Source organism: Podarcis gaigeae (genome assembly GCF_964106915.1).
Source record: "Podarcis gaigeae genome assembly, chromosome: 16".
In the NCBI taxonomy this organism is placed as follows: Eukaryota; Metazoa; Chordata; class Lepidosauria; order Squamata; family Lacertidae; genus Podarcis; species Podarcis gaigeae.
The window spans coordinates 38,281,373-38,301,945 of NC_139693.1; the positions used below are offsets into that span (position 1 = coordinate 38,281,373).

Consider the following 20,573-nt stretch of genomic DNA (forward strand, 5'->3'; position numbering starts at 1 on the left):
AAACCAAGGCATGCTTTCCCATAGAAAGTAATGGAAAACGGATTAAATTCTTTCATAAATAAAAATTGCAGCGGGAGACTTAAAAAGCATCAGATTATGTTAAATTCTCTGGGAATGGAAATACTTTAAACGAGAAGTTATTGGGTAAGCTTTTTATCATAATCCCACAAAGCTCTTAACATGCAGCTGCTAACAAACAGTAAAACAAAGAAATAAAGAGTAGAATTGCTCCTTAAAGACGCAAAGCAAGCATCAGGCTGTAGGTTTGTTTTTTTAAAGAAGGTGTTTTATTTATCGAATCTGGCCATATATCAAGAACTTTTAAATGTACATCTTCTCATTAGAATTCAACTTGTCTCACACAAGGGTTGGCATACAACAGCTGCACTGAGGGGGGGAGAGCCACCCCTTTGAAGGACAGCTGCTAAGTGTCTAGCTGAGGCTGAAAAGATTTACTTGAACCATGAAAACTTGTAACAAATTTTAATTAAATTAAATTTGGTACAAAACTCTTATGCATTACCGATAGAATGCTTCCCCCACTCTTGAAAAGAACCCAGCCCCACCCACCCCCAAAATTACAACCAATATACATCAGTTCAATATACATCAGCCACAACATAATCTTGGATCAGCACCCCGCTCCCAGAGACAGACATGGTGATTTTTAAACCCATCATCCAGACAGCAAGAAGAAAAATAGCTGGTACAAAAACTGAAGTTGATGTGTGTTTAAAAGAGAGGAACAAAATTATTTCAATACAGCCTAATTGGGAGTGCTAACTCCTTTCCTGAGTGAGGCTCCTGTTCCTTTAACAGCAGTGCAAAAAAGGAAAACCTCAACAGGTACACTTTTATCATGGAGCTGCAGTAACAGGAGCTGCACCTGCTAAATTTCTATGTGCTGCTATTAAATGCGCAAAAGCCTCTTGGGAAGATGCACTTGCAGCAGGGAAACAGCACCCGTTTCATTTCTCCCCGCTACATAAAAGGCACAGGAGTCTTCGTTATAGGAAAGGGGGTTGCAGTCCTAGTGGTGTTGTGACCACACAGCAGCATAGCTGCTGCTTCTTTCATGTATCGGATGTGTAGCACGGTAATAACCTCCCTACCACCGCCTCCCAGCCCGCCCATCACCACTGTTAAAACCCTTTGGCATCAGGAACCAACATCCTGGATACTAGTTCTACAACAGTGCCAAACACAGGAGCAGCTTTGGATTGTAAGCAAAAAGGAAAAGATGTAGCTAAGTCCCCCCTAAATGGCTGCCTGTTCATAAATTTGCACACAAGAACACATGGTTAACTGGCAAGAACTGTGTTGTATTTTCATATCTTTAATTAAGAACTTCAGGACCAAGCCAGTGTAATTACAGAAGGAGTACAGGAGACCTTATAGAAGCCACCTATGCACCCCCTAGTAGAGCAATCCGCTGGTTTCAGTATGTTTGAACACCAACATGCCCATTTCTTTCTTGGCATGCTTTCTTGACAGTTTTGTCAGGCTTGTCCGCATGCCACAATTCCACTCCTGGGTAAAGCGGAGAGGAAATCCTCTGATCAAATTAAAAAGGGTCTCCCCCACAGGCATTTAAAAGGTTTTTTAGGACCTTGTGCCATTTCCCTTACACAAAAACAGTATTCTATTACCAAAAAAGGGAGACAGAAAACAATCAAGGAAAATTTTCACTTGATCAATAGCGCTGGTTTAAAAACAAACTTTTGCAATTTCGTTGAACTCACTTTGGCTTGTGAGAAACAAAGTTTACCAATTTCAATGTACAACTCTCAGCCCATGTTTCCCTAGAGAGGGTATCTATAGATACATAGATATATAAAATTAAGCTAAGAAGAAACTGAAAACACAAGTTTTATAGTTCAGAACATAGGGATAAAGAAAACTAAGTGAATTTTGTGACCAAGTTGTTTTGTAGAAGTGAATGGAGAATCTGGGATCACTGGAGAGAGAGGCCAAGGGGGGAAAGTTTGATTAAACAACTCTCCGGACTTCAAAAAACCTCTTCAGATAGTAGATTTGTCCCAGTGTCATGGCAACTAGTACAAGAGCTTCAAAGAATGACCAGAGGACCACTCTGCTATTTGTGTTGTCGTTAACTAGTGAAAAAAAGGAGGAAAAAACACACGATTAAAATACAGGAATGAAAAGAAGCTAAACACACTGAAGCCTAGAGAAACAAAGCATCGCCTCCTCCCATACAAACCCACCCTGCATGCGCGGATCATCAGCGGAAACCCTGTTCTGTGTTTCCAACCTGCCAGCTGAGGTACAGCAGGCGGGTACAGAAGGTTAGGCCTTCTGGGCACCCAGGCCATGGAACATTCCAAGAAATAGGAGTGGCCCAAACTTCCTTGCCTTTCTACAAGATGCTAATAAACACATATTAAATCATGAAAATTATGGGTCTTCGCTTCTATAGATTAGTGTTGCAACATCAGGTGCCAGCTCCTTCTCCGATATGGCTGGCTACTTTATTTTGAGTGTATAGTTCTTGGTAAATACGTTGTCATTTTCTAAAGTGCTGCTTTGAGAATGATACTCGCCCTTACATTGGAAAAACAGTGTTAAGTGATGCAAAACAGGGGGAAATAATTATTGATGCAAAGGAAGTAATAACACCCATATGTGCCCTGGGAGTACAACCATGTTTTATGCAATTTGTTTTACAGGATTCTCAAAAAAGGTTTCGAGTTTTCTCTTTTCTAAAAACATGCCAGCATTTAAGAAGCAGCATGAAGAAAGTTAGTGGCAAGCAGTGTCTAAGAGACTACTAAGGTACAATTAATAAATTTAATTGATTTAAGTATCTCTCTGCCATGAACTTTTAAAAATGATTTTTATTAGTTTTACAAAATAAATCTCAAACCTAACACATTAATATTAAGAAATTAGACAAAATTCTTCTGAATTTTAGGACTTCCCTCCTCCTCTCTGTCGGTCCTTAGTATATCTAAGTCCAACTGTGTATGATAATTTCTCCCCATTAAAATCCTCCAAAGTATCCAAAGTCTCTGCCACATTGCAGGAGTTGTTAAAAGTCTGCCAAAGAACTCAAGTCTTTAGTGTTCCTTTAAATACAGTTTTGATTTTCCCGATTTCTGATTTTTGTGGTGGGGAGCAGGGAGACAAGTCACTTCCTTGGCCTTCCCAAATGTATTCAAGTTGGGGTTTATTAGGTGATAATGAGCATGAAGCACTTTGATGCACCATATAAATCAGCTGTGTAGATAGGAAGCTACTAACTCTTATTTGGGGAAGGTTCTCAGGCAGGGTGGAAGGAGAAGAACTTGCCCATGTGAAGACCACCTGGTGGAAACCCTCACACATATGGTTCTTAATTGTAAACTATATGTTGATCTCCATCAGCAATTTCTAGATCAACTCTGCATCCCCAAATGGAAACCAGAGTTGGAGGTCATACATTTTCTATTATTGGGGAATGATCAGGAGCTCACCAAGTTAGTAGCTAAATATCTCTATTTGGTTTTTTGTCGTCAAAATACACTGCAGACGCCTGATCTCCCTGGAGACCTAGAGATGTGACGACAGACTGCTCTGCCTCCTTTCTTTTAGCAAATGTTTTGTGCCACTGGGGAAGTGGTAATTCTGTATTGATTTGCTTTGGATGTTTGGATGTGATGCCAATAAAAGGTTTGATGATGATGACAGTAACTCTTATAGCGTGCAGTTCTATTGTGGATCTGGAGGGGAAGCCGCCTCCTTCAGGACATGCATAGAAGCACAGGCTGCTAAAGCCCCTTGGATAATTTTCTAGAGAGCAGCTTTCTACCAAGTGCAGACTGACAAAGGAGAGGCAGCAATCTGCTAACCTTCCACTAGCCCACTAAATTCCCATGCCACAAGGAATGGAAGGCCTTGCTGGATGGCGATGCAGGTAACCTGTACATGCCAACCAAAACCACTTACTTGCTCGGTGTATCCTTTCACGGACTTCCATGTATTCCTGTTCATGCTTGACAGCGGTCATGGCCACCGCTAATTCATTAATCATCTCTTCTAGCTTGTTCTGATGAGCTGCAGATGGATCACAAGACATCAGATTTGTGATGTAAGCAACAAAACCCAACTACAGTGGCATATAAGACTGAAGTCTTCACAGCCAACCACTGCACATCTTGGGGAAGGGTTGATGTTTTTTAACCAGGCACAAAAATTCCCTTTACCTGGGTATTCATTCCAACATCCAGTTACCTCGGGCAAGTTAGGTGAACAAGTACTGCTTTCACAGCATTACAATTAAGATGCTTTAGAAAACCAAGGTAAATAACTTTGTAATACATACAGAGTTCTGTTCTATAAGTCACATATGACTGCATTAACTTATATTCTGTGGTTGGTTGGCATCTGTCTGTCTCACTCAAGAGACAATGGAGTGCACCTCCGGGGGTGAAGGCAAACTGCTGCGTTAGCAGCACTGAAGTGACTCCTCCAGGGCAGAAGCCTGCGTGGTATACATGGAGGACCTGGGCTGCCCAGATTACAAGACCCTCTCTCCGTCTTGCTGATGTGGTCCAAAGGAAAGCAGAACAAGACGTTTGGCGCCAGCTTGGCTGCAGGAGCTGCCATAAAGAGGCGTACACGGTGCCATCCAACCATCTTAGGGACTCCACTCCAGATTTCTGTGGGATTTACTGCTTAGTCTTTTCTTCCTAATCCCTTATTCTCTGGGGCTTGTAGGGGGTAAAAGTCCCCTTCCACTATTCTATTCTATTGAACTGGCTGCCAGGCTGCAATCCTAGGTATAATAAGACCCATTAAATTCAACAGGACTTACTTTTGAATAGACATGGTTAGGATTGCCCTTTTAATTGCTGTGTTTTTAGGGTGATGATTTTTGTTTTACTAATGGGTTTTAACAGGGATGTGTTTTACATCCAATGCAATGCTCTTAGCAGCATATAAATTCAAAACATATTTGTAGTCTACTCTCTTCTACTCCAGAGCACTTATCAGAAAGCTGGTCTTCAATATTTCTCTCTGTGTGTTTATAGGGAGTCTATTCCCAGTAACCCCCATACCCCCCAAAAAAAATGCAGAAAGGGGTCTTGCTCAGCAGCATGTCCCTTTGAAGAGCAACTCTGCTGCATCATCACTGCTCCAGCGGCACCTGTTATCTCTGATCCCTGTTCTGACAGCTGCTTGGGACCCGGTGTGGCTTACTCTCTCACCTAATCTCAGCCTTAAAGCAATTCCCTTCATCTACGGCTGGGTCCCTTTATGGCCAGGGAGATGGGGCAACGTCATGTGACCACCACCCCTCCTGGCAAACTGCAGAAGAGGCATCTCGGTTCAAGGACCTAAGCATTTATTTGATCATTGAAAGAACCATTTACCAAGCAGGCATTGCCTGATAAAGTATGACAAGGGAATGAAAAGCAGTTTCTACCTGAAACCGACTACATTTATATCCTGCTCTTTTCCCAACAAGAGAAGTCAAGGCAACTCACATATGGGGTTCCCAAGCAACCTCCCATCCTGCCACTGACCAGACCCAGATCTCCTTAGCTTCAGCAAGGTGGGGGTCTCATGCAAACTATGCCTGGAAAGCAAACTTACAAAACTATTTCACAGAAGCTTAATGCTGGGAGTGAGAACAGGACAGGTGCAGAGATTTCAATGAGCAAGCCAACAACCTTGAACAGAAATACAGTACCTGGTGACTTTGTAGTTTTGTAGAATCCCATTCAAACAGAATCTCTGTTAGGGAGTGAAAAACTTTTACAGAGAGACCTTCCCTCCCTCTCACTCACACAGAAACACACTCTTCTCACACCCAGCAGCTTAGTTAACCCACTTTGAGAAATACTGGCATGAATTACTTTGCCTTCATGGTGTTTAGTTAGCACAAAAAGGCAGAATTCTTTCTAGAGGGATAAACTGGTATAAAGTGAGAGAAGAACAATGGGAAATACAAAGGAAGTCCTCAAACTTTACATCAAGACCTTCAGGTCCAAGACAAATCACACAAGTAATGCAATATGGGTGCCCTATTAGTAAGACCACTCTTATGCACACTTTTAAACATGCCAACACCCACACATGCGTGTTAAGTGGTGGTCTTCAGACAATGATCTCCCTCTCAAAACGATTTCAATCTGTCAAGAGTTTTGTGTATGGATACTCAGGCTACTGGTAGTAATAGCTGGGACAAAACAAAAGGACCCGAAAACTGGAAGGGGTCTTTAGGTCATTTAGTCCAACATCCGGCTTCATCTGGGTGATGGATACTTACGACGACGAGAGGCCCAGCCAATATCCATCCTTGCAGTTTTTGTCCTCAACACTGGCAGCAGGAGACCAGTAATGGCATGAAGGACAAGGAGGAAACTATGAATTTTTAAAGCTGGGGTGAAGGGTCAATGGCCTCCTCAAGAGACATACAAAATAACAGGATGTGAGGGCAGAAGAGAGAGAAAGTATAGGAGTGTGCACCTTTCCTGACAATTAGCCACACCTCCTTAGGCCAGCCTACCTCACAGATGAGAACCACGGTCATGATCCAAACCATGCAACTTGGTCTGAGTGTTTATACTTGCATTTCTCAAACAGAATCCTCCACAACTGAATGAGAAACCAGTTTTAAAAGCAGTTCCAGATTTGGTATTAGAGAAGACTGCTGTTCAGATAGAGAATGGGGAAAGAGAAAAAAGCCTACAGTAGCAATTTGGATCTTAATGGTTGAAGGACTTCAAAGTGGCAGGAGCTGTTCACACTCAGACCTGAGTGCAATACCATTGTGGTAATCATTGCGTATTAGCAGGAAGTCACACAAAGAGTGGCCCCAATAGGCATTAGCAGATTATGTAGCAAATTATGAGAAGCGATGCAGGAGGACTAGCAAGCTTCTTAAAAGCATTGCACATACCATCCCAGTTATCTCCACCACCTAAAAAAAAGCATGAGAAATGAACAAATATACAGGAAGATGCTGAGCATGTCTAGTAAGCAAAGGTGAATACATCAAAACACACGATGGGCGAAATGAGGGATGAAGGTAAGGCTGCAAATGTCACAGGGACAGAGGTATGACGAAACCACAGGGAGAGGTGGGAGAAAAGCGACCAGCTACCTGACTCAACTGTTCTGGCACCAACCAGTCTTTAGAGCGCTGCTCTGCAGAAAGCTGAAGAATTATGTACAATTCTAAGACATCCCCTTTTAGGGACTTCAAGCCACAAGATTACCCGTATTTATTTTTCAAATTGATGGGGCGGAAAGCGGTCATTTAATTAAATATCCCTTATATTTCCTCGATCCATGTCCATCACATAGCAAAAAGGGCTAATAAGTTATATTATGAAACATTTAAATCCAGGAGAGAATGTGTTTGGAATTCTGAAGCCCATAGAACAATATCTGGAAAACGGAGACGCTGGGGAAGGACAATAACATATAGGAGGAGAACATGGGTGAAAGGTGCCATTTTGTTTCCGGGATTCGCCCTCACCTTCTGTCTCCATATCTTGCCCCTTTGGAGCTTCACCAATGTCAATAGTGAACATCACTATCTTTGGAGTCATGGTGGACATTTTGTTGCTGAAGCAAAACTTGTATGTTCCATCCATGTGAGCAGCAAAGGTGTATTTCCCATTGGACTCTCTGTCTCCTTTGTAGATGACTTTGTTATCAGGCCCCATTATCTGGAAACAAGAAGGAAAATCTTTACTTTTTACCACCTTATGCATCATTCACATCAATAAATTACATAAGCCTTGGGGAGTAATTGGCTGACACATCGTACAAATGAAGTGACAAACCACAAGGGCAAATCGAGCATTTGTTGCTGCCTCGGCTGACATCTTCCAATTTTAACTTCCAACCAACGTTTAATTTTTACTTATTTGCTCTACATCTCAGGTGCGGTTGTTGCGTAACCTGTAGCACTGAACACAAGGATCTTACCTGTGCTTGATGAAGTACCCTGCAGTAGGCACCAGAGAAGCATTTCTCTCCAGGCCTTTCTTACCCAGGGCATTGCATCATGTTCCGTCTATCCTCCGACTCTGAGCTTGCTTCACCACATGAGCAACAGATCTTATCTACTCATGTAGCAGAAGAAAAAGGAGGGAGAACAAACAATGCCACTTCTGGCTGTGGGTGAGTGATGCCATTTTTAAATGTTCCTCCACATTAAAATACACACACTCCCTCCTCTATTGTTTTGCTTATCATAAACTGTACTCGGGGCAGCAGGGGGGTGAGGGTTCATTTTTGTTTTATATGTGAAAACATTAAATCTTTTTATTAAAAAGCACCTCCCAGCAAATTAAAACTAACACAACAGGAATTAAGCCTTTAGCCCAACCTACTCACTACTGTGCTAATTTCCTTTAAACTAAACTAAAAGATAGGGAAGCTTACAAACATGAAATCCCAACTGCAGCAACCTTGTCCATTCTACTGCTTCACACAGCTACATGAGTTTATCAGTGCACCTATTTCTCCACCAATGTGGAATTATTTTAAGAATGCAGGGGGGGGGAGCAAACTGTGTTTAGAATGATGGGGAGGGTTTCAAAATCAAGGCATCTGAGGGCCAGTGTGCCTGTCTGAGTTGCTTTCTGCAACTACACCGGCACTAACAAAAGCCAAGGAGCATTGTGTAATTTGACCTGATGGAATACAGTACAGTGGTACCTCAGGTTAAGAACTTAATTCGTTCTGGAGGTCAGTTCTTAACCTGAGATACCACTTTAGCTAATGGGGCCTCCCGCTGCTGCCGTGCCGCTGCCGCACGATTTCTGTTCTCATCCTGAAGCAAAGTTCTTAACCCGAGGTACTATTTCTGGGCTAGCGGAGTCTGTTACCTGAAGCATCTGTAACCCAAGGTACCACTGCCCTTCAAGTCTAGCTTGGCACACCATGGTTGCTCCAATGCCTTCAACAGCAGTTAGTGTTTAGTTTCCATTTTACCCCAGACACATTTTGTCAAATCAGCCAACCACCTAATACAGGGTTACAACATAACTACAACCACACACCCATTGCCAACAGACACGTCTCCATGCCCTACCCTCAATATGCTCCTACTGGCTAACCATCACATCCTTCCAGTGTTCCACTTCACAATAAAACCTTTTCTTTTCCCACCCCCATGTAGTAACCTAGTACAGTGTGCATAAGCAAACATTTGTACCCTGGTGACATGCACAGCATAGTAAGTAAGGAGTTTGCAGAAGGTCTCCTCGCTCACCCTCACTTCACAACCATTTTCTCATCCAGCCCCACTCCATCCCACCTCCTCTGATTAGCTAAGGCTCCCCCGCACTATGAACTATGAAAGAGAAGTTCAGTGCAGGAATGACTGCAGTGGTCACAGAGGGGAAAGACTCAACTTTTGGGAGACTCATTTTGTCCCCTGGGCCAATCTCAGTAAAATATTATTCAAATAAATCCTGTGCTACATGTTGTCTTTTGTACTGAAGTAAGTTGACACTAATTTCATAGCCAAGTGTTTCCACACAAACCAGGCAAGTTAGAGTTAGTAAACTTTAAGTACCATCTTCTAACTGCTCTGCTGTACTTTAGAATCAAAGGGAGATTCATCCAGAGAGTGAAGCACTTCTCTCAAAACTCTGGTCCTCCTTTGCCCACAAATTTTTGATTAACTTCATTCACACAGTACAGTGGTACCTCGGGTTACAGACACTTCAGGTTACAGACTCCGCTAACCCAGAAATAGTACCTTGGGTTAAGAACTTTGCTTCAGGATGAGACAGAAATCGCACGGCAGCAGTGGGAGGCCCCATTAGCTAAAGTGGTACCTCAGGTTAGGAACAGTTTCAGGTTAAGAACGGACCTCCGGAACGAATTGGGTTCTTAACCCAAGGTATCACTGTACTCTAAAATCCTCTATCGTTCTTCCTCAGCCTCTCCCTCTAGCTGAAAACCCCTCCCATTCCAAATACAGCAAGGCATTTTGCTGATTTCCACCAAGCCTCTATGACTAGAGGGATTCAACTCTGGATTTTCAGCCTTTTACATTTTCTGTGTCCAATTCTAAGTTGGAAAATCACTTCAAGAGTATAATAAACAAAACAATAACATTAAGAGAAAGCATCAAATGTGGAGGTTGGCTTTCCAAGCTGTCCAGTACCCCCTCCCTCCATTCATCAGAGCCAACCTCCACATTTGATGCTTAAACCCTGGAGTGAGAGAGAGAAAAGGTACACAGAAACAGGCACACGTAAGGCTCAAGGCTATCTCAGACTTACACCCTCTGATCTAAAACAGTCCTTCCCTAGCTGTGCACACCCCTTGGGGGTTGAACTAGATGACCCTACGGGTCTCTTCCAATTCTACAATTCTATTATTATTCTCTCGCTCTCTCTGGGTGCTCTTTCTGCTGAGCTTTCCAAAAATACCCTGTTGATGGGGGGGGGGGGTTGAGATGAGGCGGTGGTGGCTTGGTGCCCCCTTCGGCCTGAACCTGCAGGCCTTCTCTTTTAGCATATGCTGCACTTTCCGTATTCACGGACTGACAATCCTCTGATCCAAAGCCATCAACACTCTTCTGATGAGAAGAATTCACTCTGCAGTCTGCACGTGATTAAAGGACACATAAATATACTCTCTATCAACTTTCCCCAACCTGTTGACCTCTAGACGTTTCAAACTAAAACTCCTGTCAGCCTCAGCCAGCACAGCCAATGTTTGGGAAGACGGGGAGCTATAGTACAGATCATGTGGAGAGCATCATTTAAGGGAAGCTGCTCCCTATGTATGCCAGCAAGAGTAAACCCTGACACAAGCCAAGGCCAGGCCCTTCCAACCCTCACGAAGGGGGCTTTTATAAGCCCTCTTCTTCACCTTCTCATGGCTCACACCGCCCAGGGCAGCTGACTGCAACTTACCTCCCTGGACAAGTCCTCTTCTAACAGCAGGCAAGAGGAACCTGTACCCCACTGCAATCCCTTCACACTACGATTTTCATAATCCCTAAATGTTGCCTAAACAGAAATGATCTTAGCAGGCGCCCAAAAGAGTACAGTGAGGTTGCCTGCTTGATCTCAATAGGCAGGGAGTTCCCAAGTGCTGGTGCTGCCAGGTCATTACTAATGCGGAAGGAGTATTATGTGGCGCTTGTACTAGTGAAGGAATGGGTTTCTGCGTAGTAAGTTTAAAACTGACTCAATCCCCCCTTTTGTTCTTTCAAAAGAGAGAACTCTAAAATGCGTAAAACGTGAGCTGTTGAGCAAAAGCATAATAAGGACACAGCTGCATAAACAAGCTCTCTCCTTTAGAGAGAGAGCTTGTTCTAGTGCCTCCTCTAGCGTAAACCCCTCGTGCTAATGCGTGCGGGGCGGGAGAGAATGCCAGCGAGGCTAAGCCCCGGCGCAAACCGAGCCCAGGCCCCCGGGGGGGGGGAGGCCCACAGGCTCCTCTTCGCCGCGCCCTGCACGACCCCCCGCCGCCCCGCCAGACTCGCCTCCACGTCGATGTCGAGGAAGCCTCCCTCGGCCACTTCGAAGATGAGGCCCATCTTGGTGCCGGACGGGACCCGCTCCAGGAAACACTCCTCGGCGTGCGCGTCGATGCTGACGAAGTAGCCGGCCGCCGGGGCCGAGAGCGCGGCCAGCAGCGCCAGCACCGCCCGCACCGGCGACATGGCGGCGGCGGCGGCGTCGAGGGGAGGCTGGAAGAGAGCGAGGCCAGGCGAGGGGAGGGGGAAGAAGAGGGCCGACGGGCTCGCGCGCTGCGCTCCGGCGCCTGCCAAGCCCGCAGAGCAAATGGGCTTCGGCGGAGGGGCAGCTTCCGGCCCACGCCACGCCCCTTCCGGCGCACGGGGCCCTCGCTCATAGGTCGGAGACGCGGCCCGATGCCACGTACGGCCTGCGGGGGGCGGGGCGGGGATGGCGGCTCTCGAGGGAGCGACGGGGCGGCGCCTGGCTGCGAGGCGCGCGTCGATTGGGCGGGGAGGAGAGGAGAGGAAGGCGGACGGCGGCCCCGCGAGGCCAATCCGCGTGCTCGGCGCAGCTTATGGGCAAAGCGACGGAGGCCGAGGAAGGACATTCCTCGCTGCTCCTAGATTGTCTTGCCAAGGGAGGGCGTCAGGGGTGACTTCAGCGAGGGCCTTCCGCCCTCTTGTTTATATTACAGAATCGCAGACTTGGAAGGGACCCCGAGGGTCATCTATTTTTTTTTTTTATAATATTTTTATTGATTTTAAGAAATACAGAAAAAAGAATAAAGGATAGTTATAAGAAAATAGAATAGAAGAATAACAAATTTCCATGTTCTTTTTCCATCAAATCTAAAGGGCTTCCCCACATCCTCCAAACCCTGCATTCTCTGTCATATAAAACATCAGCAATTTGTTAACTTATTTCAAAACTTATTGTATCTTCCATTTTATCATGTTCCCTGATTTCAATTTTACTGTAACCCAATTCTTGTACGTTTTGTATTAAACACAATAAAGTTGTTTCATTATTTTACCTCTAAATTCTTATGTCTTAATTCTCATTTCATTAACTTACATTTGCTGAAGCTAGAGTTTCCTAAAAGGTGCATTTTTTTTTAACATTCATACAGCTTATAGTGTTTTTTCAAATAGTCCTTAAACTTTTTCCAGTCCTCCTCAATTGTTTCTTCTCCCATGTCTCGGATTCTGCCAGTCATTTCAGCCAATTCCATATAGTCCATCAACTGTGATTGCCATTCCTCCAGCGTGGGTAAATCTTGTGTCTTCCAATATTTTGCAATCAGGATCCTTGCTGCTGTGGTAGCGTACATAAAAAAGGTTCTGTCCTTCTTAAGCACTCTCTGGTCCACCATGCCCAGAAGGAAGGCCTCTGGTTTCTTAGGTAAGGTAAATCTCAGTACCTTTTTTAGTTCATTATGGATCATTTCCCAGAAGGCCTTCACTTTCGGGCAGGTCCACCAGAGATGAAAGAATGTCCCTTCCGCCTCTCTACATTTCCAACATTTATTGTCAGACAGATGGTATATCTTAGCTAGCTTGACTGGGGTCATGTACCACCGGTATACCATTTTCATAATATTTTCCTTCAAGGCAGTGCATGCCGTAAATTTCAAACCGGTGTTCCATAACCTTTCCCAGTCTACAAACATAATGTTGTGCCCCACATCCTGCGCCCATTTTATCATGGCGGATTTGACTGTCTCGTCCTGTGTATTCCACTTAAGCAGCAAGTTATACATTCTCGAAAGTAATTTATTTTTTGGCTCTAACAATTCAGTCTCTAGTTTCGATTTTTCCACCTGGAATCCAACCTTTTTATCTATTTTAAAGACCTCCTGAATTTGCGCATAGTGCAACCAATCTCGCACCTTGGTTTTCAATTTTTCCAAGCTCAGCAACCTCCAATTGTCTCCAATTTTTTCAATTATTTCCCAATATTTAGGCCAATGGGCCTCCATGTTAAGTCTCTTTCGTGCCTTGGCCTCGACCGGTGAGAGCCACCTCGGAGTCTTACTCTCCAAGAAGTCTTTATATTTTGTCCAGACCATCAAAATTGCTCTTCTGACAATATGATTTTTAAACAATTTGTGCACTTTAACCTTGTCATACCACAAATATGCATGCCACCCAAACGCATTGTCAAACCCTTCCAGATCTAGGACATCAGTGTTCTCCAGTAAAATCCAATCTTTCAACCAGCAGAAGGCTGCAGATTCATAATATAACCTCAAGTCTGGCAGGGCAAATCCCCCTCTTTCTTTCACATCAGTTAATATTTTAAACTTTATTCGGGGCTTTTTGCCCTGCCAAACAAACTTAGAAATATCCTTCTGCCACTTTCCAAAACATTCCACCTTGTCCACGATCTGTAGGGCCTGAAACAAAAATAACATTTTCGGCAATACATTCATCTTTACAGCAGCTATTCGGCCTAGCAAGGAAAGTTTCAATCTTGACCATATTTCCAAATCTCTTTTGATTTCTGACCAACATTTCTCATAGTTATCTTTAAACAAATTCAAATTTTTGGAGGTCAGATACACCCCTAGGTATTTTACTTTTTTAACCACATTCAGCTCCGTTTCTTTAGAGAACTCATCTGTTTCTGTGACTGTCAATTTTTTTGCTAAAACCTTGGTTTTTTGCTTATTTAACTTAAACCCCGCCACCCGACCAAAGTCAGAAATTAATTCTAACACTGGGACCCCGAGGGTCATCTAGCCCAACCCCCTGCAGTGCAATATTTTATTTATTCATTTATTATTCAGATTACAGTAACAACATCGAAATAGCAAATTATCCAACAACAAACAGCCTGTTCTGGTATATGTACAGACTTGTAATCGCACATTATGATAGTTACATTCACTCTCCTATTGCTGCTTTAATCTAAATTAGAATGTGTACTAATGGGAGGACATGACACCCTGCAAGCAAATTAGGGTTGTAGGATTAATGTTCATATCCTCTTCACAGACAAATCAGAATTCATGCTGAATAAAGACCTGGTCTAATCTAACCTCTGCATAAGCTTTGTGCAAGCAAATCAGGATGGACACTCAATGAATAGGTTGCCTGGAGAAGCCTGAAGGCTTCTTCCACCATGGGCAGTTAACAGGTTGGTGAGAACTGATGTTTGGTAGAGCTGCTGAAAATGCTGCTGAATAATACTGGATCTATTTCGACGCAGTGTAATTTCTGTCAGTGTACTATATTTGAGGGCAATTCTATTTTGAGAATCTTTTAGAAACCACTCTTGAGAGCCTCTCAGGGCTATAAATGTGAAATAATCTTTCATGGATTGGATTCCACTCAACCTGCACCCTTTAATGTAAAAGATTACTAACAGTTTGATCCTATACATGTTTATTCTGAAGCAAGTCCCACTTTTAGCAAATGGTACATAAAACCTTAATGATACTGTTACTTGCAGCAGTTGGAGCATAAGTGCCCCAGTAACAGTGTATTAAGTCCCATCCTTGGTGATACGGAAGGGGGGGGCATGTCTTCTTCACCTTCTTCTTTGCTACAATATATCCATTTATTTCCAATTGTCAATGTCAAAAGGGACTAAAATCTATAAAATTCAGACTTCCGGAGGCGGCGCGAAACAGCAATGGCGGTCCTATTCGCGCTGTGAAGAGGGGCTCCGCGAAAAAGGGTCGTCCGCTACGGCAAAGCGGAGACCCACCAAGAAAAACCGCAGGCAGAGCGAGCCTGCGGCCGTGGGACTCGGCGGGCGCCTGGAGCCCCCCCAGAAGCGGAGAAGGAGCCTCGTAAGAGGCTCCGGAACGTGAAAGGGGGAGCGGCGCTGTGAGTTCATCGCTCTTTTCGTGGATGCAAAGCCGCGCTGCTGCTGCTGATGAGCGCCGACCTTTCTTCTTGAAAACATCGAATTTGGAGCAACATACCCGTGAGTAAAGGGTTTAAATCTTTAACCAAATTGGAGAAATTCGGCTGAAAACGGGAGGCGAGTAACAGGAAGTCCGCCTCCCGACTCTGCTAATTAGACCAAAGCAAGGGCTCTGAAGCGAGCTGAAGTGTTTAAAAGGGACTGTAAAAGTGGAGGAAAGAGTGCATTGATAGACTGTGTACCTTTGAGGAGAAAAGGGAAAGAATTGTGAAATTTATGGACTTTTGCCTTTTGGAACTGTCCCCCTATTTTTGAGCTAAACGGAATTAAAAGGGGTAACCCCGTCATCGGGCTGCCAGTGAATAGAAGAGAACTGTCAAACTGCTGTCAAACTGACGACATTGTAGCAGAGACTTAAACTGTTGCATGGTCTGAGATATTAACGTTTAACATTGTTGCTGAGACCTCCTTTGACACCTTGTGGCTGGAGTTTAAGAAACAGGAAGCTTTGGAAACCTTCCTTTTGTGCATTGGAATTACAAAAATTTAACATGGGGAATATAGGAACTTCAATGGCAGAAAATAGTTCCTTCCTTCTTTGAAATTTTGAAATACTCCCCCTAGAGGATTGTGGAAGTATAGTGGCCTGGGAATTGAACTTTATTGAAATTCTTTGTGGTTTAATTGTTTATACTTTGGACTCGTCTTTCTCATGGGACAAAAGATCATTTGACCTTGAACAGAGGCAGGTGTGGAATGAGCGGCTCAGGGAGAACAAGAGCAGCTAAAGCTAAAGATAAAGAAAAAGAGAAAAAATCTGGGCAACTTACGCAAACAACTTTAACTCATCATCGTAGATCATCCGTCCCAACTGTGCTGACAGCACAGGAGGTGGAATTTGTACAGCCTGCTACAGAAGATATGGCAACTGGAGGATCTGAAACAGTTTTGAAACAAATTTTGGAACAACTGGCAGTTTTAAATCAAAAAGTGGACAATCAAACATCAAAAATTGACCAAGCTACATCCTCTATTGGCAGATTAACTGAACAGGTTTCGCAGCACACTCAGGCGATTGAAAAACTGCAAGGAGCTACGGCTGAGAACTACAAATTAGCTGTGGAAGCCAACCAAAAAGCAGAACAGGCGAATATAAAGGTTGATGAAGTTAAAGGGGAAGTAAGGTCTCTGAAAAGACAGGTAGGGGAACAACAAGCCTACCTGTCATTGGTTGAATTGAAAAGTAAAGAAAGTAACCTCAGGATAAGGGCTATCCCGGAACTGGAGAAAGACAATCTAGAGGGATTTCTGACACTTTTGTTCTCCAAATTCTGGGGAATCGAGGAAGAAAAGGACTTTAAAATTGTGACAGCCTTTAGACTGGGAAAATCTGTAAAGAAAGACAAGTCCAGAGACTGCTTAGTTATTCTGAGATCAAGAGAAGAGAGGGATAAGATATTAGGCCTACATTTCAAGAAATCTTTGGAGGTAGAAGGCACAAGGGCGGAAATTTACAGAGACATACCCAAATATCTCTTGGAACTTAGGACTACCTATATAGACCTGACTAAACTGTTGAGACACAACGGAATTCCTTATAGGTGGGAGTTTCCACAAGGACTTTCATTTACTTACAAAGGAAGGAAAATAAAAATTAAATCACCTGAAGACCAGCAGAAGTTCCTACACGACCACGAGGAGGACCTGCAAAAAGGAGCTGCAGCTTCTTGGCCTCCACCACCACCGGGACCACCTTCAAGAGTCATACCACCTGGATCTGGACCAGCACTACCTCCTCCGGGATCGGAGGGAAACTTAGACACCCCATTGTAGGACCCGTCAATTGAATCAGGATGTCTCTGCAGCTTCTCAGTTGGAACATAAATGGCGGAAATTCCCCGGAAAAAAGAAGGAAAGTTTTTCACATTTTGAAAAAGGAACAATTGGATGTTATCTGCCTACAAGAAACACATGTGACAAGGCTCCACAGAAAAGTGCTAATTAATAAAAGACTAGGCCAAGAATTTATTTCTTCGGATAAAGTTAAGAAAAGAGGAGTGGTGATATATGCAAAGGAGAGCTTGTCACCGAAATTCTTATTTAAAGATGAACATGGCCGAACTTTGGCGATTGAAATACAGACACAAGGAGAAAAATTTTTGATATTAGGAATATATGCTCCAAATGAGGGAAAATCGGAATTCTTCAGGAAGCTGCATGAGACTATGCTGGATTACTTGGACTATAATAACATCATTATGTTGGGTGATATGAATGGGGTTGTGTCTGTAAACATGGATAAGTCACAAAGTGCCAACATATCGAAAGATGGCAGACTACCTAAAACCTTTTTTGAAATGACTGACAATATGGACTTAATCGACATATGGAGGGTTAAGAACCCTCTAGGGAAAGAAGGGACTTTCTTTTCCGAAGCTCATCTGACATGGACACGAATCGACCAAATATGGACAACTAGAGGACTGGCACCTAAGACTAGAAAAGTGGAAATCTGCCCAAAAACCTGCTCCGACCATAATGCTTTGAAAGTGGAATTGAGACTAAATACAACCGGATCCTTCAGATGGAAAATGAATGACACTATATTAAGAGATCAGGAGATTGTTAAGAAGGCCCAAAAAACTTTAAAGGACTATTTTGAGATAAATTTGAATACCACCGTGGAAAAAAGAATAATCTGGGACGCAAGCAAGGCAGTTATGAGAGGGTTTCTAATACAACAAAATACGATTAAGAAAAAGCTCTGGAATGAAAAGAAGGAGAAGATATTGGAGAAAATAAGAGAAGGAGAGAAAAAATTAAGATCTAGGCCTAAGTCGAAGGATGTGTTAAGAGAAGTGAAATTTTTCCAGGCGCAATATTCAAAATTGATAAATCAAGAGGTGGAATGGAAAATTAAACAAATGAAACAAAGATCCTTTGAATCAGCGAATAAGTGTGGGAAACTGCTAGCCTGGCAGTTGAAAAAGAGACAAAAGCTAAATACAGTTACAAATCTAGAGATTGAAGGGAGAATGGTTCAGAAACCCGAGGAAATTAGAAAGTGTTTCCAGAGATATTTCAAAGAACTCTACTCACAAGGGCCGCAAAAAGCTTCCGAGGTGGATCAATTTCTTAAAACTAATGGATTACAAAAAATACCCCTGGAAATGAGAACAAACCTGAATTGTAACATCACACAGCAAGAAATTGAAAGTGCCATTCAGAATCTTCAATTGGGCAAGTCTCCAGGCCCTGATGGTCTAACCTCCAAATATTATAAAGTTTTAAAGGATTATTTGATACAACCCTTGATGGAGGTTTGCAACCAGATTATGGAGGGAAGGAAGGCACCGGAAACGTGGAAAGAAGCTTTCATCACATTGATACCTAAACTAGAAACTGAAAAGACTCAACTTAAGAATTACCGCCCCATCTCACTCCTAAACGTGGATTACAAAATTTTTGCAGATATTCTGGCAAGTAGATTTAAAAAAGTATTAAATGAAGTGATCCATAAGGACCAGGCTGGCTTTCTCCCTGGTAGGCATTTGTTTGACAACACAAGAAACATTATTGACATTTTGGAACTTCTACAAACAAATCTTAACACTAGAGCGGCCTTAATTTTTATTGATGCAGAGAAGGCCTTTGATAATATTTCTTGGATGTTCATGAAGAAAAATTTGGAAGGGATGGGAGTGGGGCGGGGGTTTGAAAATGGTATAGAAGCAATCTATACAGAACAAAAAGCTAAATTGATAGTAAACAATGTGGTGACAGAGGAGTTTAAAATTGAAAAAGGGACACGTCAGGGGTGCCCCCTATCCCCCCTATTGTTCATCTCAGTTCTGGAGGTGTTGCTAAACATGATTAGAAAGGACCGGTTGGTCCAAGGAATCGAGGTCGGAGTGAAACAATATAAATTGAAAGCATTTGCAGACGACTTGGTATTAACATTACAGGAACCAGTCTCCAGTACTAAAAGAGTGTTAGAATTAATTTCAGATTTTGGTCGGGTGGCGGGGTTTAAGTTAAATAAGCAAAAAACCAAGGTTTTAGCAAAAAATTTGACAGCTACAGAAACAGATGAGTTCTCTAAAGAAACGGAGTTGAATGTGGTTAAAAAAGTAAAATACCTAGGGGTGTATCTGACCTCCAAAAATTTGAATTTGTTTAAAGATAACTGTGAGAGATGTTGGTCGGAAATCAAAAGAGATCTGGAAACATGGTCAAGATTGAAACTTTCCTTGTTAGGCCAAATAGCTGCTGTAAAGATGAATGTATTGCCGAAAATGTTATTTTTGTTCCAGGCCCTACAGATCGTGGACAAGGTGGAATGTTTTGGAAAGTGGCAGAAGGATATTTCTAAGTTTGTTTGGCAGGGCAAAAAGCCCCGAATAAAGTTTTAAATATTAACTGATGCGAAAGAAAGAGGGGGATTTGCCCTGCCAGACTTGAGGTTATATTATGAGTCTGCAGCCTTCTGCTGGTTGAAAGATTGGATTTTACTGGAGAACACTGACGTCCTAGATCTGGAAGGGTTTGACAATGCGTTTGGGTGGCATGCATATTTGTGGTATGACAAGGTTAAAGTGCACAAATTGTTTAAAAATCATATTGTCAGAAGAGCAATTTTGATGGTCTGGACAAAATATAAAGACTTCTTGGAGAGTAAGACTCCGAGGTGGCTCTCACCGGTCGAGGCCAAGGCACGAAAGAGACTTAACATGGAGGCCCATTGGCCTAAATACTGGGAAATAATTGAAAAAATTGGAGACAATTGGAGGTTGCTGAGCTTGGAAAAACTGAAAACTAAGGTGCGAGATTGGCTGCACTATGCGCAAATTCAGGAGGTCTTTAAAATAGATAAAAAGGTTGGATTCCAGGTGGAAAAATCGAAACTAGAGACTGAATTGTTAGAGCCAAAAAATAAACTACTTTCGAGAATGTATAACTTGCTGCTTAAGTGGAATACACAGGACGAGACAGTCAAATCCGCCATGATAAAATGGGCGCAGGATGTGGGGCATAACATTATGTTTGTAGACTGGGAAAGGTTATGGAACACCGGTTTGAAATTTACGGCATGCATTGCCTTGAAGGAAAATATTATGAAAATGGTATACCGGTGGTACATGACCCCAGTCAAGCTAGCTAAGATATACCATCTGTCTGACAATAAATGTTGGAAATGTAGAGAGGCGGAAGGGACATTCTTTCATCTCTGGTGGACCTGCCCGAAAGTGAAGGCCT

General features: G+C 43.0%; 1 protein-coding gene across 2 annotated transcripts; it reads right to left on the reverse strand.

Annotated features, from left to right (window-relative positions):
- Positions 1-264: 264 nt before the first annotated feature.
- On the reverse strand, positions 265-11,942 carry TMED2 (transmembrane p24 trafficking protein 2). 2 transcript variants are annotated; one of them, XM_083717740.1, is made up of 5 exons: positions 11,468-11,942; positions 7,487-7,679; positions 6,905-6,925; positions 3,946-4,053; positions 265-2,114 (listed from the first exon to the last, which is right to left on the reverse strand). In XM_083717740.1, the coding sequence occupies exons 1-5, from the start codon at positions 11,645-11,647 to the stop codon at positions 1,990-1,992; spliced, it is 627 nt and encodes a 208-aa protein (XP_083573866.1). In that variant the 5' UTR covers positions 11,648-11,942; the 3' UTR covers positions 265-1,989. The 2 variants fall into 2 exon arrangements, with proteins under 2 accessions (XP_083573866.1, XP_083573867.1); XM_083717741.1 differs by lacking the exon at positions 6,905-6,925 and having other exon boundaries at positions 11,468-11,869.
- Positions 11,943-20,573: the final 8,631 nt, after the last annotated feature.

Bases quoted from the DNA above. Each gene is read 5' to 3' on its own strand.
- TMED2 (XM_083717740.1), bottom strand. From the start codon at position 11,647: ATGTCGCCGGTGCGGGCGGTGCTGGCGCTGCTGGCCGCGCTCTCGGCC. The intron at 4,054-6,904 runs GTATGTGCAATG...ATCCATCTGCAG, and splicing joins TGGTGGAGATAACTGGGATG to CTCATCAGAACAAGCTAGAA. The intron at 2,115-3,945 runs GTAAGTGGTTTT...TTTTTTCACTAG, and splicing joins TGAAAGGATACACCGAGCAA to TTAACGACAACACAAATAGC.